Source organism: Danio rerio, chromosome 6 (assembly GCF_052040795.2).
Source record: "Danio rerio strain M-AB ecotype USA chromosome 6, GRCz13ab, whole genome shotgun sequence".
Taxonomy (NCBI): Eukaryota; Metazoa; Chordata; class Actinopteri; order Cypriniformes; family Danionidae; genus Danio; species Danio rerio.
In genome coordinates this window covers 41,049,797-41,077,500 of record NC_141026.1, presented here as the reverse complement: position 1 = coordinate 41,077,500, position 27,704 = coordinate 41,049,797, and the positions used below count along the sequence as shown (strand labels likewise).

The following is a 27,704-nucleotide window of genomic DNA, read 5'->3' as shown; positions in this document are numbered from 1 at the left end:
TAATTCTGACAAAAAAGTCCACCAATCATAGAAATGTGTTTAATAGCCGAAATCCTTATGAAAAACATCATTACCCATAATTCTGACAAAAAATCTCCACCAATCATAGAAATGTGTTTAATAGCAGAAATCCTTATGAAAAACGTCATTATCCATAATTCTGACAAAAAAGTCCACCAATCAGAGAAACATGTTAAAGAGCAGAAGCCCTGGTAATAAACTACATTACCCATGATTATGACAAAAAAAAATCTCCACCAAATAGAGAAATGTGTTGAAGAGCATTGTTAAACAGTGTGCTAAATGTATGTGTGTTAAACAGTAAAATTTGTGTTAAACAGTAAAATTCCTGTTGATAAACTACATTACCCACGACTTTGCCAAAACCCCCCACCAATCAAAGAAATGGGTTTAACAGTAGAAATCCTGGTGAAAAACTACATTACCCATAATCCTGACAGAGAATTGAATGTAGCAAATAGATTAGTACAATCACAATGACTTTAACGCAATTAAATGTTTTTTTTTTTTTTTTTTGTAAATCACAATGGGAGAAATTAATTTTAAAGAAATTAAAATTAATTAATAAAAAAAATGCATCCGAAATGAACACCACTGATAAAAGTAGCACCTTATAAGAGTGTTGACAGACAGATGAGCATATTGACAGACCATGATAGAAAACTCATGAAAGTATTGAAGATGCTGTGGTTGTTTGCTTTTTAGATTGCCCAATGAGCCAGTGGAGGACGATGAAACCCATTCGACAGTTTCCTTTACTAGAAGAACCTTTTCCTTTCAAAGCAGAAGCTGATCAATAATCTGCTGTAAGCTGAAGGAAATGCAGGACACAATCCAAAAAAAGAGCACTTCTCTAATCACACGAATGCTTCACTCAAATGCTGAGTCATTTCTGAGGTTTTTTTTTTTTTACTTAACATTAGCTTGCACATGACAGACAAATCAAACTAGCATAGTACAAACAGGAAATGAACATGTATGAGAAATGAGTTTTAAAGGTTCTTGTTCAGGATATTTGACTGTTTAGTGGAACAAATTTGGTAGACACTGCTTTTTAAAGGTTTGGTTCAGTCCTTTATTTTGTTTGTTGAAAAAACAACAACAAGAAAAACGTAAAATGTGAAATCTTTGCTGGTTTTTAAGCTGTCTGTTAACTAAATAATCTGGCAGATATGCAGCATAGTTTTCAGAAAACATTCACAGTAATTCACGTTTCTTAAGTATCAAATCATATTTCTAAACGATCAGGTGACGCTGAACACTGGAATAATAACCATGAAAGAACATGGGAATAAATTAAATTGTAATTACATAATATATTTTTTCAAATACATTTTCTATTTTTTTAGAATATATTAATATTCAATTCATCATTATTTCTCTAGCGCTTTTACAATGTAGATTGTGTCAAGGCAGCTTAACATAAAAAGTTGTAGTAAACAGAATCTGTGTCAGTCTAGTTTTCAGAGTTGAAGTTCAGTTTAGTTAAGTGTTTTAGTTTTCACTGCTGAAAGTCCAAACACTGAGGAGGAAAACCATTGATGCACAGCTCCACAAGTCCCGAACCAAGCAAGCCAGTGGTAACAGTGGCGAGAAACAAAACCACCAATTGACAAAAGTGAAGGAAAAAACCTTTAGAGAAACCACATTCAGTTGGGGACAATTATTTCTCCTCTGGCCAATCCTCTTGTGCAGAACTGCAGTCTAGTTTATTACTAACAAATTTATTATTAACATCATAAATGATGTTAATGTTTTTACTGTTGAATAGATTTGCACCCCAACTGTTTAAATAGCAGAGTAAGCTTTTCCTCATAAACTCAAAAACACCTACAGTTATCAGCATCTGTCTAGGAAATGACCAATAGTCTTCTGCCATTTTAAAATTCCATTTGAAACTATGAAAACATCTGAAATTGCACTTTATTTGATCACTTTTAAAAGAAAAACATACTGAGACATTTTACTCTTAATACAGGATAATTATCCCCTTTAATGAATATGTAAGGCAGCTATACTAGAATGTGAGCTATTTATAGAGCAAGCATTAAAAATGAGATTTGCTGTCCGCTTGCAAAGCTAGCCGATTCTGCATTTCTGAGAATGCTGTCTTTTTTTTATTACCAAATTGCTGTAACATTACACAAAGCTTTTTGTCTGATTTTGTTTTGTTTTTTAAATAAAAATAAAGCTGTATTTTAACCAAGCTGCATAATTTCACTCTCTCTTGTGAAGCCAACATGGAAGTAACTGAAACTGCAATTCATCAAAACTCCGCTAGTCCTGGCTCCATAATGGAGCAAATTTCTATTGATCCTAAATGTTAAAATGGGCAACTTTACAGCAGAAGAAAAGATGTTTACAGCCTGGTACAAAAAACAACAACCCGATTTTGTGCATAAAGCTAATATTACACTTCATGACAACTGTGAGGGGGGTAAATTCTTTTATAACTCATCCGTTTCGTTTATATTAAGTTTGCATAATTAAGGGCAAGGTCACTTGAGTGACAGCTAAGTCTCGCTGGTTGCCTTCACGTCACCTCAGCCGCTGAACTCGACATATACATCATATTCTTGTGCTGTTGTATGTGGCTTTACACAATCAATTGCCTTTTGGAATTATTTCTTACAATTATTAGAAAACAAGGCATGCTGTGTGCACTTCATTGTGTTCACAAACCATTCAATTAGCTTCCATTTCGCATGTGAATGAAATTATATACCATATCTATAAATGTATTTGTTTTATTTAAGATGGTTTATGATTTGTATTTTTCTTTTGACCAGTAATGCATTCCAGAATCTGACAGATTGATTAGCTGTAGGCCAGGCCCGGATAGGCCAATCGGAAGGACCGGGAGAGTTTCCCTGTGGGCTGGTCCGTTTTTTAACCGCGAGGGCCGGTGTTTCTAGCTGCTTGCACTCTCAGCAGTCGCACTTTTTTTTCCATTTATTTATTTCTCTGACCATAGCCTCACTCTTTTTATTCATTATTTTGCCGCAGCTCCGCTCTTCTTATTTATTGTCTCACAGCCCCATAAGCAAAATGCAGCCTGCATGGTGATGATGATGTAATTATTATTCCGGCCACACAACTGTAACAGCGTCATTGTGGTCCAGTGGTCAGCACGTTGCGTTACGACGTCAACGATCCGTGTTCGATCCTCACCTGAATAGTTTTTTTTTTTTGTCATTTTTATCGTTAAGACATATAAAACTGTAAGGTTGTTGAACGTTTGAAGTTCTAAAGGAGCTGTTTTCTTGAAAAAGATGTGATAGTGTCATTAGAAAATAAATTGGAAATTACCTTATTTTAATATAGTCAGTCGTGAACTGAGGTGGGCCGGTCTGCTTGAAACTCCAGGGCTGAAAAGGGAGTCCCACTCCGACCCTGCTGTAGGCTCTAGAATAGTCATTTGAAACGTGTTATGCCTGGATTTCATAAACAGCCTTGCATTTACTAACAAAGAGTATAGAGTAATTTGCGTTTTCCTCTTGTAGAAGAATGTTTAGTGGCTCAATGTATTACAGCAGTGTTTATAAAAGTCTAAACACTTTATTAATATAGTATACAACCAAGCACATGTGGTCAGAACACAAACGAGTCGCAGGTTATGAAGTATTAAGTGTTTCTCCCAAAGAAGAGCCAGTCTAATCAAAATGCTAGCAGCCGTCTGTAGCTTTGCTCACACTCCGCCTCTTTGCCCATTTTTGGTTACTCCCGGTTGGTGCAATGACGTGCGATCAAAATGGCGACGGTTGGCCACGCCCACTTGTAGCTTTATTTGCAGACTTCAGAAACCTATGGGTGACGTCACAGATACTACGTCCATATCTTTTATTGTCAATGATTTTAACTTTCTTTATTGAGTTTCAAAGAAGCTGATGTCCCACACAGAATAAGGACATAATAACAGGTTATTTTATTAATGGGCCACTCACACATACATAAAGATATTGATTTTGTAATACAATATAATGGATTTGTTCACATAAGTTGAGGCGAAAGCAAAAAAAACCCATTCTAAACAGTATAATACAATGTTTTTGCGTAATTATGTAAAAAAAAGAAAGCTCAAAGTTATAGAACAACAAACTCGTGCATTAATGTCTGAGCGCAGCTGACAGACATTTGATGTTCAATATGAAAAACCCTGTTTGTCTTGTGGAAACATACGCTACAAAAATCATTCAATCCATGAACAAAGAACCATAACCTTTCCAAACAGCACATCCTTCACCTATAAAGCCTCAAGATTCCCAAAGGAACAGCGTTTGTGATGGTTAAACCACTTACTAAAGGACATTAAAGTGCTTATTTTAAAAAAAACACCAGACATCTGTGCGGTAGCAGGAGAACGTGTGACATTCTCCAGCTCAATTAAAAACTGTCACTCGTATCTCATAATGAAACAGCAGAAGGAAAAACATTCAAGACAAGAAGAAAACAGCAGCTTGGAGAAAGACAGAAACTCTTCTTAACATCTCATTCAATGTAAAAAGGCTCAGAAAGACTGACATTGATCATAGAGTTTAAAAAGTCCAGATTTAAAACTTAAGAGCGCTGGACAGACGAGTGTAGAAAGAGAGAATGATCTGCTACTGATATCCTACTTTCAGACTCTCCTCGTTGAGTGTTTCTGCTCCAGTCTGCACGCTAACAGCCGAGCACATGTGGTATGTTTGTGATTGTTTACCTGTGGACACTAGTGTGCTGCTGTGTGTTTAAAAGTCATTGAGGATGGAGATGTCTGCGAACTCTTTGCGATATCGATGCGAGTAAAGGGTCAACAGGAAGGACCACTTCAAGCTCATGAAGCTCCACACACATGACAGGTACAGACTGGTGGGATCTGTGAGCGCTGCGGACACAAAAAAACAGCACTTTCTTCAAAACACGTCACATAGTTGAAGACAAAACTACAATTTCACAAGATTTCACATAGTTTTTTTAAACATATTTCCCATGTGATGTTTAACAGAGCAATTGTTAAACATTTTTTTTTTTACAGTATTTCCTTATATATTTTTGATTCTGGAGAGTTATTTCTTTCAGTTTGGCTAAAATTTAAAAATAGAAAAAACAGGAATAGTCCCAGTGAAATCAAAATGTAGTTTTTGAGGTATTATGATAGTCTAATGTGTACTAGTATCTTGCCATAGATATATACACTAGATATCGCATACGGACCCTGAGCATGTGTCAATAGCGCCGCCACATTTGTACAGTGCTCCCAGGACAAACGTCATTCAATTGCACTAGTAAAGACTAAAGCCAGTGTGAAGATGTTGGAGTTTAGTGCTGTGTACGGGTGTTGTAATGAGCAAACAAAGTACATAGGCAGAACATTTCATAGGCACCATTTTGTTTTTTTAAAGATTTTGAATATTAAACTTTTGTGCTAAACGAGTATTGATAATAATAAAGTCTCTTACTGCCTAAATACTAGGTTTATGCGATTTTTGTTGAGTAAAATCAGCAAAAAATGTAAATGAAATAGGACAAAAAGATGCTGCGGTGCTAGAAACTTATTGTCGCTTAAGTGAACGAGTCGTTCATAACAGGGATTCATTCACTAACGAACTGCTCCCTCCGTTAACATTAAGTGAAAGCAGGAGTGGAGGTGTTTTTCAAGACAAGGATTAGATCTAATTTAACAGGGAGGGAGCATAATACATTCCATGTACACAAACACTTGCTCTTTGCAATGCCCGTGCTGTCACTGATCCATCAATGCAGAAAAGTGATGTAAAATTATCATTTTAGTCATTTAGATAAAATATTTGCATACTGACCTCTGGGAAAAGATAGATATAGATATATGTATATATGTGCATATATCTCTGGCTCTGGATGGCCAGTCGTCCACTGCACATGGGTCCCACATTCATTTCAAAGGGGCGCTACCCTGTACTAAAATGGCAGCTCTGTTGACACATTCCTTCCAATAGACAATAGCCTGAGTGACATCTAATGTAAAGATTTATGGTGTCTTGCAAGCTTGTAAAATATGCACTGTTATCAAAGGCAAAGACAGAAGACATTCAATATTAAAACTGTTTTAGAACTATTTGAAAAAAAAAACTTGTTGTTAAACAACTTAGGAAATATCTGAAAAAAATAGGGTAAACACAAGAGCCAATTTTTGCATTTGTGTAAAGGAGCAATTTTTAGCAATATGAAATGATGAGTCGTCTCAAATTAAGACTGACAAACATTGGTGTGTAACACCTGACAAAAAGGTGTGTAATATACAAAATTATTACAAAAGAATTGAACCTGGAGATGCTCTAAAATCACCCTGAATTTATTCATTATTAAAAACGAGGTATATTTGCATTACAGGGTTTATTGCAATAAATGTAGTTTTTTTTAGCTTGCGTTATTTTAGCACTATAAAGTTTTGCATCATTGAAGTTACTGTTTTTATCAAAAATTTACAATTTAATACTATTAAATTATAATAAAACTAGTAATATAATTTCATTCGTTTTTTATAAAAACGTAACAATAGACAGCACCGAGAAAAAATACACACAGTTGAAGTCAGAATTATTAGCCCCCCTTAGATTTTTAAAAAAAATTCTTTTTAAAATATTTTCCAAATGATGTAAGAAAAGTCTCACAGTATATGTCTGATCATATTTTTTCTTCTGAAGAAAGTCTTATTTGCTTATATATAGTAAAAATTATTTGCCCTCCTGTGAATATTCTTTTTCGAATATTTCCCAAATGAAGTGTAACAGAGAAAGGATTTTCAATAATATTTTTTCTTCTGGAGAAAGTCTTATCTGCTTTTATTTCAGCTAAAATAAAAGCAGTTTAGAAAAAACATTTTAAGGTCAATATTATTAGCCCTCATAAGAATTTTTTTGATTGTTTACGGAACAAACTATCATTTTACAATGACCTGCCTAATCACCACCTAGTTAACCTAATTAAACTAGTTAAATCTTTAAAATGCACTTTAAGCTTTTAATACTAGTATCTTGAAAACTATCTAGTAAATATTATTTGCTATTAGAAATAAGTTATTATGTTTAAAATGTGTTGAAGAAAAAACTTCTCTCTGTTCAACAGAAATTGGGGGAAACATTAAACATTTTAAATTTAACAGGAGGAAATTATATTAATTCTGACCTTAAGTGTATATAATGTTCAATATTTATGTTTTAGCTTCAGGTAACCTCAATACCCTTGTTCGCATCTATCTCTGTTCAAGAGATATGGGAGTGATTGCATCTGTACTTACACTGTTGGCGTGAGATGGCGACACAGAGGAAAGAGATGAACGCGACGATGGACAGCACCGAGAAAATGACACCCATGGCCATGAAGAACTTCAGGCCCTTTAACCATGTTCTCCAGTAGTCCTGGATGTACATGATGTGTGTGACCAGAGCCCATAATGCCAAAACTCCTGAAAAAAAAAAACACACAATAAGCAAACACATCTCTGACTCGGCACTCATTACTGCTTTGTCATTCTCACATGCATGAAAACTACTGGGTTTCTGTGTGACAGCACTATTATATTCTCTCAGCTCTGCTAGATTTGCAGAAGAGCATTCTGTGATATTACACAACACAGCAGAAACTCCCTAACCAACATTACCATACTTCCATATTAAACACTGCGGTGATGGTGGGTAGGACGTTTACTATAGTCAGAAGTAATACAATAAACTCATGTGAAATTTCAAACAGTGACTGCAAAGCTGTGTGTGATTCCGGTGTATTTACTTTACAGGTATTTTTGTAATCTTATAAATGGAGAGTATTTGTACACTTTGGTGTGTGCAAAAGTGATTTAAAGTATCTATTTTAATGTCAAAGTATGGGTTAAACAATATTCCTTTCTCCTTCAGAGTAACATGTATTCATGTAAATACAGAATAACATGCATTCATGTGAATGAATACATTATAATACTTATTTTGAAATCAGTGGCCAAAATCAGTGGTTTGACAGATGGTGGCAAGTGGTTTAACAATGTTAAATGCTAAAGAATGAGGATTTTGTGGCTGTGCTGTGACCTTGTAAAATGTCTTTTTATATGATTATTTCTTTAAATATGCATGAAAAGATTTTTACATACTCAACGGCCACTTTATTAGGTACACCTACAGCTCGTTAACACAAATTTCTAATTAGCCAATCACAAGGCAGCATCTCAATGCATTTAGTCATGTAGACATGGTCAAAGACGATCCGCTGCAGTTCAAACCGAGCACCAGAATGGGGAAGAAAAGTGATTTAAGTGACTTTGCACGAGGCATGGTTGTTGGTGCCAGACGGGCTGGTCTGAGTATTTTAGAAACTGCTGATCTGCTGGGATTTTCACGCACAACCATGATCTCTAGGGTTTACAGAGAATCGTCTAATACAGGAAAACATTTAACGTCTAACTCCAGCTGAATAATGTGCCATGTCATATAGCATGAATCATCTCAGACTGGTTTCTTGAACTTGACAATGAGTTCACTGTACTCAAATGGCTTCCACAGCCACCAGATATCAATCCAATAGAGCACCTTTGGGATGTGGTTGAATGGGAGATTCGTAACATGGATGTGCAGCTGACAAATCTGCAGAAACTGTGTGATGCTGACATGTCAATATGGACCAAAATCTCAGAGAAATGTTTCCAGTACCTTGTTGAATCTATGCCACGAAGGATTAAAACAGTTCTGAAGGCAAAAGGGTACTAGTAAGGTGTACCTAATAACGTGGCCGGTGAGTGTATGTAATCTATTATAATTTACATTTCAGTGGGTATCGTATGTAAATCACTGAAGAAATGAAGATGGCCATAATAAATCAATTTATGACTAACTACTGACACAGGGGAAAAAATAATATAAAGCTCTACTAAAAGTTTTTGTATGCTTTAAAAAATGTTTATTTTAGTCTTTGATCCACTTTAAAATGCAAAAAGATTAAAGGTGATTTAATGCAGCAACTAAAATATGCCCAGTTTTAATTCAAATTTAACCTAATTGTTAATCTTAACCCTGTTTAAACAGTTAAAGGTCATTTTGGCTGTCAAACATCCAATAACTAAACACACAAAAAGATCAGCAAAATCAAGACATTCCTTTATGATTCTCTTGCACAACACCAACTCAAAGACCTCGAGCACAGTGACGGATCAAAGTGCACTAAGAAACTAAACGTTTAAGGAAAAAAACACTGTTCTGGACAAAATTCCTCAAAGCTTTTATTTTGTTTTTGATTGTTGTTTGCCATGTTTTTCGCTTGAATACTAAAATTACATTTTACTTCTGCCTATAATTAAATAGGCAAAACTTTCTATCAAAAATGTAATTTTTTGCAAGTTACTTAAATAGATAATTCACCTAAAAATTAAAATGTTGTCATAAATAAATCATCTTTTACTTCTTTAAAACCTTTATGAATTATTTTCTCTGTTAACCACAAAAGAAGATATTTTGAAGAATGCTGAAAACCTGTAACTATTGACTTCCATAGTATTTGTTTTTCTAGTTAGAGATTTTCAGCTTTCTTGAAAAAATCTTCTTTTGTGTTCAAAGAAATTAAAGAAAGATTATATTTTCTTTTTATGGAGAACTATTTCTTTAAAATCTACACCAAAACATTCAAATCCATGTTAACATTTTTGTCCTAAAATTGGGATTTGCCAACACAACACATCACAGGCTCTTTCCGAGTTGGTCAGTGATGCCCACCAATGCTGTCTATGTTAAGTTGGTTAGTTCACCTTGAGACACAGCCAAGGAATTTACCTGATAATCCTCCCATCGCGGCGGTCCACGGCTGTTTGTAAGCGATGTTCCACACCAGAAACGCCGAAAAGCCCACCAGCATCCCCATACACGAGTAGCCCACGCGAATATACGTCTTATTGAACGCCATTCCTGTCGTCAGATCCACCTGAATGAACAAGGAAAATACTCTTCAAACAACAAAGAACTATCCAGATGCTAAAAATAGTTGTTGTGGGGAATCCGCGCGTTTGACCTGGAGACAGCGGTGAAATCCAGCTGTAGTTGTTATCGCCACTAGTGGAGAAATGTCATTCACTGGGGCTTTATAAAGAAGAGAGAGTCCGCCTCAGTCGATCAATCCACATCTACCGTCATTTACTGCTCCATAATGCGTCGTGTGGGGTGTTTGTTGCTCTTCGCAGAGGTTCAGCTCAGGAGCAAAAGTGAAATCATGCGTCTTTTTGACAGAGAACAGCGACGCCTGCGGGTGTGGAAGAGAAAATATGCGGCCGTCATTTACTCACGCTCAAGTTATTCCAAACATGTGAGTTACTTCTTTTTGCTTTTACATTTTAATGTTTACTTTATAAATGTTTGAATGTGCATGAGTGTGCAAAACGGTGTATAAATTCCTCTATTAGCAAACGCCTAGCAAGAAACATCCAGGGTGGATGCTGCACAGTGCACACTGATAGTGAATGAAGAGATTCCCCCCAAAAAATGTGTAACATGCTTTCAGTATCCAGAAAAGTGATATATAAATGTAAGGAATCATTAATTATTATTATTATTATTATTTCGTAAGTCAACCAGGGCTTAATTTGTGCCGGAACATGCCGGATCCGGAACCTCATTTTACCGATCCCCCTTCTCAATCGTCCACTGTTTACTTTCACTTTCGTCCGCGACACCCCTGGCCATCCACCGCACCAACCACCATAGTCGCCACACCGAACCCCCACCTACTCTCCACTTTCGTGCGCGACATCCTCTCTATCCTCGGGTAACGTAACATGCCGGATCCGGGGCAGGATACCACCTACTCTTTTTCACAGGACATTCTGGGATTTTTTAATGACCACGAAGAGTCAGGACCTCGGTTTAACATCTCATCTGAAAGTGAGCAGTATCGAGTCCCCTTCACTATACTGGGGCGTTTAGACTCACACAGACGACAGGTTGAGCGCCCCCGGTTGGCCTCACTAACACCACTTCTGGCAGCAACCTAGCTTTCCTATGTGGTCTCCAGGTACTGATCAGAAGCAGCACTGCTTCAGTGGGCAGCCATGTGAGATTTGCTGCCAGCATTTTCAAACGAATGAAGCCAATGCTGTTACAAACATTCTTCAAAATATCTTACCTAATATATTCATCATTTTGTATTCACATTTTGTGAATAGTGTCTAAATGGTGTATAAATTCCTCTTTTATACACTAGATGTCACCAAAACTTCTAAAATACAATTTTGTAACACATTTTGCTGGGTATAAATCTAGTTCTGACATAACACTGTTGCATTGCATTTTCCTGGAAACTTTTAGTTTTGACTGACAACATTTTGTAACATTTTACCAGGTATATTCTGACATTTCCTAACATGACATTTTGCCTTCTAGTTCTGACATTTTGTGATATCTAATTCATACATAATATTTTGTCACTAACAATGAAAATGGCAGATTCTTAGCATATTACCACAATAAAATGATGTACATTTGTTATAAGACTCTAATTTATTTTATCATATACACTACCGCTCAAAAGTTTGGGGTCAGTAGGATTTTAAAATGTTTTAAAAAGAGCTTCTCCTGCTCACCAAGGCTGCATTTATTTCATCAAAAATACAGTACAAATAGTAAAATGTTATGTCACTGTAAAATAACTGTTCAAAAGTAGTTTTTCATTTAATCATTTATTCCAGTGATTTAAAGATGAATTTTCAGCGTCATTACTCCTGTCTTCAGTAACATGATCCTTCAGAAATCACTCTTATTTTAATTATTATTATTTTATTAATATTATTGTTGTTGGTAATAGTAATAAAAGCAATGATGACTGGAGTAATAACTTCATTTGAAAATACATACAATAACAAAGCAGTTATTTAAAATTGTGGTAAATATTTAACAATTTAACTTTTTTTTTTACATTTAGTAAATGCCGCCTTGATGATCAGAATAATTTTCTTTAAGTTCTTTCATCAGTTGGAAAAGAATATCTTTTGCATAGATTATTATATAGAGAATTTTTTTCTTTTTTCTGATTACTGATCAACTGATTTCTGACCAACTTAATTAATTACAGCAACTCAGCAATGCCTCTTTTTTTGAGGTATTTATTATGACACAGACAACATATACAATTATTTTAATCACTTTCAACAGTGTTTTATAAAAACTCAAAGGGTTTTCTTTAAAATGATACCAAACATTTGCATTTACACCTCTGCATGTGGATTTAGGAAGCTTTTGAACTTGGGTTGGCAAAATCCTGGCGGAAACCCCAAAATAGCTTCTATTTTTAAGAGGTTAACCACTTAGGGGGGGGGGGGGGGCAGTATGGAGCTTTAAAATTGAAAGAATGTAGAAGTAAATGACATCACAGACCCGGTACTGAGTCTCAGAGTTTAGGAGGTAAAAAAAAAAAAAAAAAAACACATTACAAATAAATAAATAAATATAAAACTAAAACTGAATGTAGCTCTGGGGTAGAAACTACACAATCCTTTTTTTATATATTGACTTTTGGCCTATCTACATTATAATTTAACTTCTAAAAAACTGAAGACTCTTCTCATAGTTTATAGAATAAAACGCAAATTAACAATTTATTCAAAATGCTGTAATGGTCAATTCAGAAAATTAATTCTTTCCCAGAGCTGTATTTTAGTATCAGTAAGAAAAGTAAGTACGTTTACTACACTGAAAACAATTATTCAAGGATCAGTCCTTGGATTTACTTAATTTTTTTAAGTTGAGTGGTTGTAAACAATTTATTTGCGCTGCATTTAAACTGATAAATTTTGACAAGTTTGTTTAAATTCAACATTTATAAATTGTTTGCAACAATTTTTCAGACATCACTTTTGTGAGTGTAGCAGTGAATGTTCAATGCTATTAAAGGATGTACTGGAATTTTCCCACTTTTTTCAGCTTTTAACTTTATTGTAGAAAAAGAACAGATATTCTCTGTTCATATTAGAAAACTGCTTCACAGTGAACATCAGAAACTTTTTTTGGTCCTGTAAACATTGTCACAAGCTTGGTAGTCAACCTTTAACACTGAGTTTTATGAGAAACAACAGACGGTAAACATTACAAGACACACATAGAGCCACAAGATGCTAATTCAACAGAAACTGTATTAATATTCACCACTTGAAAATGTTTAAAAATATATATTTTTTGTACACAATATACTGGAACGTTCATAAGTATTAAACAGTGACAAATGATAAATGATGTGTAAATCTAGTGATTGTTATTAGGATCTATAAAAGTCAGAGAAGATCTGAAAATAAAGGACTAAGACTGTCTGCAGGGTCGAGTCCGCAACAGGAAGTTTGTAAAGACAACAAATGACAAGACAAGAGTGTCTTTCAAGTCTAGAGCACAGTGCAGACAGAGTTCATATTACAACATCCAGTCATGAGGACACTCCACAGGCACTGAAGGGGCTTTGGGTTCACATGGCGCCCTTCATGAGGTGATGCGCTCGATCTCAGACTCCTCCACGATGCCGGAGAGAAGAGTCAGATCCTTGTACTGGATCCAGTCCTGCTCTCTCACTCCCCACACAAAGCCGTCAGGCTGAAACACAATATTACAGGACTGTTTAATGGTGCTAACAGGTTTCAGGCTGTTTTATTAAATTAACACATTAAAGGGTTAGTTCACTCAATAATTACATTTCTGCTAATAATTCTCGTAATAACATCATGTTTACTACTGACAATACAACCTACTGAGGATAAGCAATGGGACTGTTTACTATTGTCCACAGTTAATATAACAAGTAAAGTTCTTAGACAAACATTCTGGTGGTTTGAGAAAGCCGAGTCTGAAAGTTTGAAGTAGGTTTAAAAGTTAAAATATTTTAAGACATTAAGAAATTTGAAACATTTTAGCATGTTTCTATTCTGGATTGACATCTTTCTTGCAAGGCGGTTGCTAGGGTGTTCTAAATGGTTGCCAAGGTGGTGCTAGGCAGTTGCTAGAGTGTTCTGAATGGTTGCTAGGCAGTTGCTAAGGCATTGCTAGGCTGTTCTAAGTGGTTCCTAAGGTGTTGCTAGGTGGTTGCTAGGGTGTTCTGAATGGTTGCTAGACAGTTGCTATGGGGTTCTGAGTGGTTGCTAAAACATTGCTAGGATGTTCTCGGTCATTGCTTAGGTGTTATGCAGTTGCTTGGCTGTTCTGAGTGATTGCTAGGTTGTTGCTATGGTGTTCCGAGTGGTTGCTAAAGTGTTGCTAGGTGGATGTTTAGGTGTTCTGAGTGGTTGCTAGGCAGTTACTAAAGCATAACTAGATGGTTGCTAGAGTGTTCTGAATTGTTGCTAGGGGCTTGCTATGGTGTTGAGTGGATGCTAGGCAGTTACTAAGGCATTGATAGATGGTTGCTAGAGTGTTAAATGATTGCTAAGGTGTTGCTAGGGTGTTCTGAGTGGTTTCTCAGGCATTGCTAGATGGTTGCTAGGGTGTTCTGAGTGGTTGCTAAGGCGTTGCAAGGTGGCTGCTAGAGCGTTCTAGGTGGTTGCTAAGGTGCAGCGGTGATGTTTGCGCGCGAGGAGAAGTGAACCGTGAGCAGATTACAGGTCTACACGCGAGAAAACTACAGCTCGCGAGCGCACAGGGGATCTTCACGCGCGCATATATATATATATATATATATTTAGGTATATATATCTGCATACCTTTTCTTCTTCATCATCTACAAACGTAAGGATCAGATCTCCCTTTTCAAACAGAAGCAGCACACCTTCATCTGAGTCTTGACTCTTCAGAGCAACAGCCTGAAAAATAATCGAAACAAAAACATCAACGACACAAATCAATCTTACAGGAGAGTTGTCAACAGACAAAAGTTCTGTCATGACTTAACAGCAAAACTCAGTCCAAGGCACTCGAAAAATGCTTTAAAATCCTTAAAAACACCTACATGTTTCACTTTGCCGAAACGCATTGGTTTTTTAAGGATTAGTCATGTCAATAAAGGCTTTTTAATATTTTTTCCACATTTTTCGAGTGTCTTGGACCAATTTTTGCTGTTTGAATCCCTTGTCCAAAGAGCACTGACACATTATTTAAGCTTCCCCGAGCTTTTTGTTTGATTTTGGATTTCTGTCATGACTTATTCAGATGACTTTAAGAATATTGAAAACCAGTAGCTATTGAACTCTACAGTGGTTATTTTTCCAATGAATTTTAATGCTTACTTTCTGACATTCTTCAAAGTATGTTCTTTTGTGTTCAATAGAAGATAGAAACTCATAAATAAATGGTAACCCATTTCATTTTCGGTTGAATTATGCCTTTAAGGGACTCTACCTTATAGAGGAAACCTGGAGGATTTTCATACTCCGTCTTTTGTTCCTTCACATCTTCACTGGATCCTTTTGTATTTTCATTTGTCTCTCCTTCATCCTTCTTTGATGTGCTGGATCTTCGAGGAGTGGGGATGGGTGCAGGTTTGTCCTCATCGGCCGATAAAAGTTTAGTCTGATCGTCTCCATCTGTTGATGCATTATGGGCGTCCTCTGATGATGCTGCTTGTGATAATTTAGATTCCTCCTCTTCCTGGCGCTCAACAGACACTGAATCTTGATGTTCCTGACCGTTTGCTTGTACGGTCTCATCAGTGGTACTCCCAGATGTGTTTTCGCTGGCTCCATCAGAACGAACTGAACACAAAGACTGCCGTTTGGGGGTGTTGGGTTCACTGTCAAAAGAGTCTGACTCGGATTCTGATATTTCTGTGCTCTTTGAGGGAGTGTGTATGCGTGTGTCTGTGTGTGCGAGGGTGTCGGGCATGCTGAGCTTGCTCATAGCCGGATGATCAGTAGGGAAGGCGGTGTTACAGGGGATCGGTGCAGAGATCGTAACAGATTTTCTCTTCTTTGATTTAGAACTAGAAGAAAGTAAAGCAAGTAACATTAAAAGACAATACAAAACATAAAAAAATAATTGATTTAAAAGGCACAGCCATCGTGTATTCATCCTCCACGTGTTTTAAACCCATTTCAGTTTCTTTCTTCTGATGAACACACAGAAAGATAGTCTGAAGTCATTGACCTCCATTGTGTTTTTTGTTTGGACGTCAATGGCTGCATTTGTCCAATATTCATGATTATATCTTGTGTTCAACAGAATAAAGAAATGCATCAAATGTAAAACCACTTAAGGAAATTAATATTTTTGGGGTGCACTATCCCATTAAGGTAGGTGCTCAGCCTTTGCAGATTTGGATTGATTAAAAACTCAATTAAATTCATATAAATTAAAGCAAACTGTGCAATTGCTCTATCGGTGCAGTTCATTTGATTAATTATAAATGCTGCCCTCTGATACATGGTGTGCACTAAATAAGCAGAGGTTGGTCTAAGTCTACTCCCAGATGAACTCTGGTGTGGTACAAATGAAATATGAAGTTCATATTCAGTTTTGGGGGTAACGCAATAGAAGTAATGCGAGTTACACAATAATAATACTTTTCTAGGAAATGAATAAACCAAGTAAAAATTAGGACTGAGTTACTTTTAAAAAAAGTAATGCAAGTTACTTTTTGTTTTGATTAATTTGACAGACAGTGACATAACTAATAAGACAAATAGTACAAAAGTAGATGATCTGTATATGTACGGGATGTTTTTTTGGTGTAATTTTTAAAAGGTAAATGAAGGTGTAGGTTATACAGTGCATTGTTAATTACAGAGCTCTTCTATTAAAAAAAATGCAAAAGTAACTCAAAAAGTAAGACCAGACAGAATATTTTGCTATTTCTGCTGAGAATTTAGTTTAATTTAACTAAAAACTTAATTTATGAAATAAATACATTTTTTACTTTTATTTGATGTTTACAATGCAAATCCAATTAGATCTACTTATTTGGTAAACAGTCTCTCATTTAATGTGTCTACTAAAAGACAGAACATATTAGTTCACTATTTGTATTGTAAATAAATCATATGAACGTTTTAATATTACTATTATTATATCACAATAATATTAGTGAAATATAATATTGCACACATAGACTTAATGATGGCCTAAAAATCTGAGAATTTCTGCGCTTGCAGATTTCGTGTGGGCCTACTGAAAAAGTAAAGTAACGCATTACTTACTAAAATAATTAACCAAGTAATGTAACTAGTTACTTTTTGTAGAGTAACTCAATATTGTAATGCATTACTTTCTAAAGTAACTTTCCCCAACACGGTTCATATTGTTCAACATATACAGTTCAATTTGCTTTGTTGTACAACATATTTGTTGAATACATACAATATACTTGTTGAATATACAAATACATTTAGTGAAACATTGTTCTGAATGTTCTGTAAAATATAATAAATGCTTGTGTGTGTGTGTGTGTGTGTGTGTGTGTGTGTGTGTGTTTGTGTGTGTTTATATTTTGTGTTCAAAATAACAGTGTAAATGCCAAGTGAACTAAGACTATATATATATATATATATATATATATATATATATATATATATATATATATATATATATATATATATATATATATATATATATATATATATATATATTTGGTCCATACCAAATGAAACAAAATATAGGTGTGTGAACACCCAAAAGATGAAGCAAGCAATTATCACTGAAAAACATAAAAAAATACATTTCAACACCAAAACAAGTCATTTTGTGAACATTTGCCAGCTGTCTGTTCGGTGTGTATTACTGGAAACATACTGTAACATTTAGAATCAGGCAAGAGCCAGGATAGTTCTGAAAATTATTTCCAGTTATAGAGAGATAATAGAAAGCAGAAAGGCCTGAAAACAGATACCAAGGTTGTGTCATTGTTTCTTTGAAACCACACACACCAATAAACAATGTATGTTGTTGTATTAATACACCCGTTTAAATGTAAACATTTTAGCTTGATCTGTCAGATGTAGCCAATGCTATATACTGGTGTGTTGATTTCAAATATCAACCATGTTTTTCCACAAACCAATAACTGCACCCAAGTACAATGTCTAACTGTTTTTAAGGACATACAATATTTATTTCTACTGCTCAAACCTTGGGGTAGGGGTTAACATTTCTAATGTTCACCAAGGTTGCTTTTATTTGACCCAAAATAGGATAAAAGCTGCTATTAAACCAGCATTACAGTTGATTACATTTTTAGGTCACAAAAACAGTACATGCAAACCACGTCCACCGCCCATTTTTAAACCATATGCATAATGTACACATAGCTTGCATATGTGCTTTAAATAATTTTTGCACTACTGTACCTTCACAGTGGGCAAAACAATTGAGATGGAACAACAGTAAACCAATAAATATGGCAAACTATAAACGCTTGCATTGATCAGTGGGGGTTTAAAAGGTACTTCCCTCACTCTATTTAACAATAACTACAAAGATATTCCTACTGCTTATAACTTTTGAAGAGAAAAAGTGTAGATATTTGGCAAGGATGAATCTTTCTAGTGCATGTGTGGATTGTATGTCCATGCCATCATATAACAAGTCTAAACTTTGCATCTACTACAGATCTTGATTATTCAAAAAAACAAATGTTACCTGTTTAGTCCTTTAACTATGAAGGGTTTGGTGGAGTGCTGATCTTCAAGCTTCTTCATCATATTATAAATGTTGTGATTCAACTGAAATGTGAAAATACATTTTGACGGTCAGTAACACTAAACTCTTCAACCTTTTTAAACTAAGATTTAAATAACATTAAACATGGTTACTAAAAAGAGAATGATGCAGCTCATACTGATAAAAAAAATAAATAAATTATCTAATCAATAAATAAAAGTCATTCAGTGAGTCAAAGTAGATCTTATACATGCAAATGTTCTTCTCAGAGGTCCTGTAAGATTACTGTTTGCTGTAACACTACACATTTTAAATACAAAAGAAATCTTGTAAGATGCGTCAAAGCAAATCAAGAAAAACTGTAATTCACAACAGGAAAAGTGCAATTCTTACCATACTCATCTCCTTGTAGAAAACATCCCGCAGGTTTGAGATGTTCTGGAACATGGTGACATAGCAACTGATACGACTGAAAGCAGGAAGAGAGTGTACCCAAATTAAGTTACTATTTGTACCATCAGGAACGTTTTTGTTTAACTGGGAGGAATTTTTGGGGAATTTTGTTTGATAAAGCTGCACCAACCTTTGATAGAGAACAGGCAGTTCCTCTCTCAACTCTTTGTTAATGTCTTCAAATACCTCCTGGGCTTTGTTAAACTCTTCCTCAGCCTGAGAGGAATTAGAAACAATGACCATACAAACAGTTCAGCTATAAATATACATTTGCAATATGGATTATTTCTAAATAAGATGTTGAAATGATCAAATGTTAGCTGACCTTATTTACTTTGGCATCATCTCTCTTCTTGGCGCTTTGTAACGCCTCCAGATGATGACGGGTCGAATCATAATCAACTAGTTTCCTTCCTCGTTTAGCTACTCTTTCCTGCAAGATCACAGAATTACAGAATGTATAGCAACAGAACAGTGAGCTTAAAGTGACAGTGCACCTAAAAACTCAATTTCTCTCCTCTTTTATTCACCCTTAATTTGTTTCATACCCTTGTAAGTTATTTTGTTAGATAAGCTGCAGATTTGGCTTCAGTACTGACTAATCTAACATACATGCACAAATATAATTGTATAGCTTCCTATTAAAAATATTAGTTTAAAAAATAGATTTGTGAGGGGTGTACATGTATATGTCGAGCATCGTACTTCTAAAGCAGTACAGGCCAATGCCCAATTCATAAAACTAACTATACCAGTCTAAACATTTGATGAATTTCTAAGAAAGACAAGCAAACAAAAAGGTCACTATCTTTTGGCGCCTCTTGGCTATATTTATATAACAGCTCTGATTAGTGAAAATATTTTTTTCACAGTAGCATGAAAAAATGTTCAGCTGCAAAATGACTGAAAAGTAGTGCTGCACTACATGGACATCAGACATTGTGATATTTTGTTTTTCTGCGGTATTTATTGCGATATGAATTTAATTATTTCACCAGATGACTTTTTCAGATAAATTTGGAAAGAACTCATAATTTTATATTGACTAAGATGATGTCATAGGCCAGATAATCTGTACACTATATTATATTTGATTTTTGGTGAGCCTAACTGTATAGTCTAATAGTCTTCATTGCATAAAAGTTAAATGCAACAAATTGTTGATGACAATTGTAATTATTATAATTTCTTGTACACAAATAACAAAATGAAATCTTAAAGTCATAGGCCTGAAAAACAAAGCAAATAAGCACTCTTTCGCTCTATTAACGTTAAACTTCACAATCACTCAACAATATGTTTCTTGCTCAGCTATAACTCTCAAACATCCTGAGGGATGAATAAACTGAAGCTGAACTTTACATTGCAGATCCTGTGTTGTGACTATCGAAAATGATCACATTGCGATAACGATGCTGAAACGATATATAGTGCAGCACTACTGAAAAGGTCTCACTTGTTGACCTTTGGTTTGGACGGGTGTGTAAATGATGACAAAATGTTCATTTTGGGTGAAATATGCCTTTAATTATGGAGCCAGATCAGTCTCAAAAATAATACATTTACAAAATAAAATTCATACATGCACAGCACAATTTACGATTATAAAATCTAATTTGTAAATTCAAAACACAATCCATAAATACAACAAACGATTCATAAATTCACAAGTAAAAAGCTGGAATATTTTCACCAAATGAATTAAATTTGGGTCTATTATGAATTGTTTTTTTAAAATTGCGAATTGCATTTGTCTCTTTTTGAATCGTGTTTTAAATTTACAAATTGCATTTGTGTAATTTTGAATCGTGTTTTGAAATTACGAATTGGATTTTTGAATGGTGTTTTGAATTATGAATTGGATTAGTCTATTTTTGATTCGTGTTTTGAATTTGCGAGTTGGATTTGTGTATTTTTGAATCGTGTTTTTAATTTTTTAATTGGATTTGTCTATTTTTGAATCATGTTTTAAATTTTCGAGTTGGATTTGTGTATTATTGAATCGAGTTTTGATTTTACAGATTGGGTTTGTGCATTTACCAATTGTCTTTTTAAATGTGAATTGTGCTGTGCATGTATGCATTTTATTTTGTAAATGTATGATTTTTGAGACTGATCTGGCTCCATATTTAACTGTTGATTTAGAAGTGCCATAGCACTTCAATAAATAATTATTAAATATTACAGATTGTACCATGGCATTGGCATCTGATATTATCACTCTAAATTAAAGCTGGAACTAATGAAGGTTTGTAATTTGGCAGCTTTACAAACTTTGACATCTTGGAACTGTGCGGTGTAGTTCTCCATTGTTCGAACGACTTGATCGTTTAGCTTCTCCTCGTAGTCATTCCACAAAAGATCCTCACTCTGTAATATAAAAACATGATCAAGACGAGGAGAAATGAGAGATCATAATGAAACAAAAAAGAACTTGTTTACCTCCATTATGACAGTAAGATCTTCTACACCATGCCAGTCTGGTTCATAGATATCTTTAAGAGTCTGGGACAGCCGTTTGGATGATTCATGCATCACTGAAAAGTAGGGAGTGTACAAAACATCACATGACACCTTCTTTCAAAACTGTTACACAATCTGGCAGTAGTCTCATCTCTAAATCCATCCAAAAACAAGCCACTGCAAGCAACAAAGGTGTGATTGTACTATTAGGAAATTCTAAAATTGACCTGTAAGTGGTTTTTCTGATGTATGCTATAGTAATCAAGCACAAAAGAAAAAACTAATAAAAACAAACAGTGCTCGACAGAAATGCATTTGATTAATTGTATTCTAGATTAAAATTTCTACATTATTTGACTATCAAACAACCCAATTACCTGCACATCTTTACAGCCACAGGAAGACTTTAATTTATTAATAGCTTATTCTGTGCCAATACTCAACTAGGGCTGCACAATATATATTGTTTTAGCATTGATATTGCAATGTTCACATCCGCAATATTCACATCGCAAAGATATGCACAATGACTTGAAATTATAGTTGAGCAGTAGCTACAGATCACATCTGTCAGATCAGATGTTTTTAATCACTGTAATTATACAAAAATGTATATGACTTATGCAAAACAAAAATCTTTGTCCTTTTTCTAGTCCAAATATCTACATTTTAAAGCAAACACCAGATTATTCCACTGGCAGATAATTTAGCTTGTTTTGAGGAGAATCTTTTAATTGTGACTTATTTCTTCTGACGGCGAAAACAAAACAATATTTTACTTGTTTTTTTTTTTTTAAATATTTGGACAGGAAATAAGACAAAACAAATTAATTTTTTTTTTTTTTGCTGTACCTGAAAACTGTTAGACTCCTCAGAAAACTTTGAAATAGTCCTATTCAAACTATCTTGTGAATCTTTATTCATATCACAATATCAGAATTTTCCAATATCGTGCCGCCCTACTTATGACCAAGTCATCTTTTTTCATGAACACCTGGAGGCTGAAAAAAACCCTGTGGTGATTTTAGTTTCCATCAAATCTGTGCAGAATTTGAGCAACAAGACCACAACCATCTTCTTATTTTCTGCAAGCCCACATCTGCAAAGTACGCCCACAATTCAAGTGGATAGGTCAACTATTCTGGTAGACGTTTACACAATAAGCATTTTCAGTTCCATTAATAACAGACATTCACTTCCCCACATGCTCAGAGAAATGCAACCAAGACTGACTATTCTATCTTCTAATGTTCAGAACAAGCCACCATCACTTTCACAATTACCCAGCAGCATACAGGCTAAATCTGTACTGGCATCAGAGCACAGTTAGCAAGTAACTAGAAAGTGTGCACTGCAATAAACTGTTGTAACCATTATTTAGTAAAATAACTTTTTATTAACAGCTATTAATTTTTCCAATTGGTTCAATAGACTCATAGTAAATTAAGAAAATAAACATGCTGACATTACCTTTAACCGCATTGTAGTAAGCTTTAACGTCCTTGTAGAGTCTGATGCCATCTGTCTGAAAAAATCAATCAGAAATGTTTCAGTCTCTTGCGATACTAATATAGCTATTGTTAACAGTTGATTTAGCTTTGATATTTATATTTTCCTTTTTTAACTCAAACTGTATTAAGACCTTTGTTTTTAAAATATTTGGATCTCCTTATACACACTTTTAATTATCACATTAAAAGATTAAACATTGAGTTTCCAACCAGGGTAAACAGACATATGGCAGACCCCCTCAAACGGCCAACAAAGTTTGACTTTCGGTGAGTTGTACGTGTCCCACTGCCCTTTGCGTGTCCCACGGCCCGCCTCACGCTCCCACGTCCGAGTACGCGGTATTGTTTGGCGTTTTCGACATGATTTCCACGCAGAAAGCGGAAAAGACACGTCTGGAACGCAGCATTCCCCTTGATTGGTCGTTCGTTGACGCAATGCAATGTGGGAAGCGAACTTTGCCCTTTAAAACGGCTACAAATAAAACAAAGATTTAAGCAAGCAAAAATGACAGCACGTTGCTCGAAAAGCTGTGTAGAGTCTACCTCATCAGTTTTCCTTTTTTAACTCAAACTGTATTAGGACCTTTGTTTTTTTTTTGCGATCCTGCAAAATTCTTAATTTAAACGCAAAATGATCGCAAAAAAATTCAAAACATATAATCAAATTAGATTTATTTTAATTTGCCATTAATTGTTTTACATGATTTACATATAGACATATAGACTTAAAGACATTGCATACACAGTGCAGGTGATGTATTTGAGTGTCTCTTGAAAAATGCCATCTCACCTGCTCAATCACAATCCTAACATTACATGAAAGGGGGGGTTGTTTTGCAGCCTGTGCAGTAAGTAGACAAGGATGAAGCGCGAGTGATTTACATGTGAAGTCAATGTAAAGATGCGATTAGACATCCTGTGGTGCGAATTGGCCATTTTCTGTGTTTGACGCATTTTAGACTGCAAAGAATGTATGAGCAAACATCTAACAATCAGAGCAGTGGGGCAGACAGAAAACCCAGCAGCTCACAATGATGGAGATTTGTTCATGGATGACGGCTGCTGGACATGACTGTATTGAAGGACATTATTTGTGCTTTACATTTATGTCTGGTATTATAATGGGAGTCAAATTGATAAATGATTTAGTTTTTGTTTTTTTTGTTTTTTTGCTGTTGATGAGACAAACGCTTCCCTGCCATTGAGCAGTTTCTCTGCAATCCGTGTTTTAGGTGAATTACGGTAGGGGAAGCACCTGACGCATGTCCTGAGTGAGTGACATGATGTCAGATGCTTTGGGAAGTAAAATCTAAAAAAAGAGAAAGGATGATCATGGGTAAAAGTAAGAGTTAAACAACCTTCTTTTGGCTTAATCCCTATCGTTTTAGTTATTTTAGATCCTGTCTTGACAAGAGACCAAAATAAAGAAGCTTTATTTTTATGATCTGTGTCACTATCATTGTGTCAGATTGCATAACATAGTAGGCTACCTTTATAAAATGTGAATTGTGCTGTGCATGTATGAATTTTGTAAATGTAATGATTTTGAGACTGATCTGGCTCCATATTTAACTGTTGACTTAGCAGTGCCATAGTAATTCAATTAATAATTATAAAATATTACAGATTGTACCACAGCATTGTATAGGTAAATAATTTTTTTATTTTTATTTTTAAATCGCTAAATTGTTCGCAAATTTCTGTGAATTACCACCACAAAATCAGTCATTTTTAAATCACCAAAAAAAAAAAAATTGTGAAAAGCATTTAATTACTTTTAAATGATTTTATGCATATTTATGATCATCTTAAATATTGATTATGATTTGTTGTCATTATAGTGTAAAATAATTTACTGTCATTCATCTACTGTTAAATGCAACACATTCGCTGGGGTGTGATGTATCCAGGATGTTGAATAGGATTTGAAGTTTCTAAATGAAAAAACTGGGTCAATATAACATAACAAGGTTGTTAACATTATTAATCAAAAGTGTTACCAATCAAATATAGCATTTCAAAGGAGCTTACTCTGTTGGTTGTGGTTATGAAAAGCATCAGAAAAAGGGCAGAAAAGGTCATCATTAGCTACTGTAACCGCAGAAAGCTGCAGTCATATATTAACATTTTCTAAAGGTGGAGTTTCCTGTTACTTTCAATGTCTCTATCGTTTCCATAAAACACAACTTACCTAGCCCAAACCGTTTCAAAAACAGCACTGTACATTATTAAAATCAGACTCTATTTAATGCAGACTTCATATGTGTTGCACACAAAAAATAAGTAAATAAATAAATATGCAATAAATAAATAAGCTCATTATTATGAAAGTACCTGCTGTTTGTTCAGATTGGCAGAGCACTCCTCAAACTGCTCATCTTTGGTCTCCATGGTTTTTCCCAGCTTCTGCAGGACCTACAGCCAACATGACGATCACAGTAATCATCAATAACTGAACAGTCAGGCATGAAGGATCAACAGTTGTCATGATATGGCCACTGAAAAAAATGACAAGCCATGCATTCTCAGCAACTATTCCTAAAGATGAGGAAAGACTAGAAATGCACACAGGAACTATTTAGCAAATTGTACATTTCCAAATTTAGACAACTGTATATTTTTGTTGTCAAAAAAACTGCTACAGTCAGCTGAAAAGTAAATTCAAAGTAAGAGTTGAGCTCTTGGAGGAAGTGATTGAGGGCAGGAAGTGGCAGTCTTTGTGTTCACACAACTGAAAACGAAAAAACAGCTCTGCAACTCATAGTGTTGACATATTTTAGGTACATTTGTACAGTTTTTCTTTAGAACTGTCATGTTACTTGAACAAACAAGTTTCACACACAAAACACACACCCTCAGCAGCATGACATGAGAGGCATGGATCCTGAACTCCAAAACCTACCTACCTTCTCTTGTGCTCGATTCATTGATTTCTGAAAGCGTTTGGCCAGGATGCCAGCTCCCGCGCCAATGTTACCCCCAATGTTGGTACCTAGTTTTCCGTCAGCCATCTTCAGCTCAGATTAGTTGGCACACAGGCGATCTTCTCTCTGATGTCTCGGCGCTTCCTTCTATAAACTGACGGCGGCAGGGCGGAGTGAGCGCTGAGAGAGGGGTGTGAGAGCAAATCTAGCCTCACACAGTATCTATCCACTTAAGTCAAGCTGGCAGTCTAGAAGAATATACGTATTCGTTTTAAGACTCAAACTTACGTTACCACAAGTCACGGCAGGACGCTGACTAGCCAATTTTGCAACATTCCTCCGTCGTGCCCAAACGTGTTTGGTAAATTGTCATCGACGCGCGACTGCATCATCAACTTTAGTCATCAGTGTTTCCTGTTAATTTAGCCGTGGGGTACGTTAAAAATAGTAACTACTGACGTTACTTTAATTGGCCTTAACATAAAATGCTTTAATTTTAAAATAACAAAATACCTATTGGCTGACAGCGGTAGCCCTAACCATAAGTTATATGGTTTTGCAAATATATTTAACCACGACATTTTTTAGTTTAAATGGTGGCTATCCAAATAAGTTTGTCAAAGAAAGTCTTTTCACTAGCCAATAAAACAGTGATACATTTTTCTAATGAGCACATTGACTCGCAAATTGTAAGCAGAATATTTTGAGGTGGTTCTCTAAAATAGAGATAGGACTGAACTCAGAATATACTGTGGACTCACTGACAAACAGAAGTAGCCTATAGGTTGCCTGTTGACTGATGGAGAAAATTGGAGCAACTAAAAAAAAATGTAAAAGTGTTTTAATTTTTTTAATGATAGTGTGCAGCATAAAACGAGCAAATCCAGATTTCTCAGAAAAAAACATCCATATATATATATATATATATATATATATATATATATATATATATATATATATATATATATATATATATAAAACAACTTTTTATATACAGTTGAAATCAAATTATTAGCCCCCTGTGTATTTCCCCCCCTAACTTCTGTTTAACGGAGAGATTTTTTTATTTTATTTTTATTATTTTTCATTGTATCTTTGCCATGATGACAGAAAATAATATTTGACTTGATGTTTTTCAAGACACTTAAATGCTTAACTAGGTTAATTAGGTTAACTAGGCAGGTTAGGGTAATTAGGCAAGTTATAGTATAAGGATGGTTTGTTCTGTATATCGAAAAAAAAAAAAAGTTTATAGGGGCTAATAATATTGACCTTAAAATGACCTTCAAATAATTAAAAACTGATTTTATTCTTGCTGAAATAAAACAAAGAAGACTTTCTCCAGAAGGAATAATATTATCAGACATACTGTGAAAATGTCCTTGCTCTGTTAAACATCATTTAGGAAACATTTAAAAAAGAAATAACAATTGAAAGGGGGGTCAATAATTCAAATGTGTGTGTGTGTGTGTGTGTGTGTGTGTGTATATATATATATATATATTACATTAAATTTGTCAGTACCAAATGCAAAATTTGAACCTTCTAACAAAATTATTTAACATCAAGATTTGTTGATGAAGAAAAAAAAAACAAAACTATATAGCAATATATCTTATATGTAATCAGTAAGAAGTTTATAAACATTTTCAAAGGAGGTGTACTTACAGTATATATTCTAGGCATGAAAATGTTTTAGCAATTTGGTTAAAATTGTGGATTTATATTTCAAAAACTCACATAACATTCAATCGAAGCCATTTAAATGCATTGTACATAATAAA

The 27,704-nt window shown here is 34.8% G+C and overlaps 3 protein-coding genes across 19 annotated transcripts in view; 1 reads left to right on the top strand and 2 right to left on the bottom strand.

The window, feature by feature from the left end:
- hdac7b (histone deacetylase 7b) overlaps positions 1 to 2,227 on the top strand; it is a 27,007-nt gene extending 24,780 nt beyond the window's left edge. For all 13 annotated transcript variants that reach the window (XR_015493950.1, XR_015493951.1, XM_087257645.1 and 10 more), the window contains one exon: positions 727 to 2,227. Coding sequence is in view for 7 of the 13 variants with exons in the window: in XM_087257645.1 (XP_087113771.1) it covers positions 727 to 814 (88 nt within the window). In the remaining 6 variants the exon portion in view is untranslated. The remainder of the gene's footprint in view (positions 1 to 726) is intronic.
- Positions 2,228 to 3,923: 1,696 nt separating this feature from the next.
- slc48a1b (solute carrier family 48 member 1b) lies at positions 3,924 to 10,136 on the bottom strand. Its single transcript, NM_200006.1, is given in 4 exon segments — positions 3,924 to 4,885; positions 7,277 to 7,444; positions 9,792 to 9,939; positions 10,027 to 10,136. Coding segments are annotated over 3 exon segments (435 nt in total). The 5' UTR covers positions 9,922 to 9,939; positions 10,027 to 10,136; the 3' UTR covers positions 3,924 to 4,748.
- Positions 10,137 to 13,115: 2,979 nt separating this feature from the next.
- On the bottom strand, positions 13,116 to 26,295 carry bin2b (bridging integrator 2b). Of its 5 annotated transcripts, none has more exon segments than NM_199796.1 (13): positions 13,116 to 13,583; positions 14,684 to 14,782; positions 15,318 to 15,897; positions 18,549 to 18,631; positions 18,963 to 19,038; positions 19,153 to 19,238; positions 19,348 to 19,455; positions 21,297 to 21,392; positions 21,465 to 21,559; positions 22,956 to 23,010; positions 25,331 to 25,411; positions 25,903 to 26,100; positions 26,209 to 26,295. In NM_199796.1, coding segments are annotated over 12 exon segments (1,575 nt in total). In that variant the 5' UTR covers positions 26,008 to 26,100; positions 26,209 to 26,295; the 3' UTR covers positions 13,116 to 13,472.
- Positions 26,296 to 27,704: the final 1,409 nt, after the last annotated feature.

Bases quoted from the DNA above. Each gene is read 5' to 3' on its own strand.
- bin2b (XM_087255049.1), bottom strand. From the start codon at position 26,007: ATGGCTGACGGAAAACTAGGTACCAACATTGGGGGTAACATTGGCGCG. The intron at 19,239-19,347 runs GTCAGCTAACAT...AATTCCTCTCAG, and splicing joins ATGATGCCAAAGTAAATAAG to GCTGAGGAAGAGTTTAACAA. The intron at 19,039-19,152 runs GTTGGTGCAGCT...TCCTGCTTTCAG, and splicing joins CTGCCTGTTCTCTATCAAAG to TCGTATCAGTTGCTATGTCA.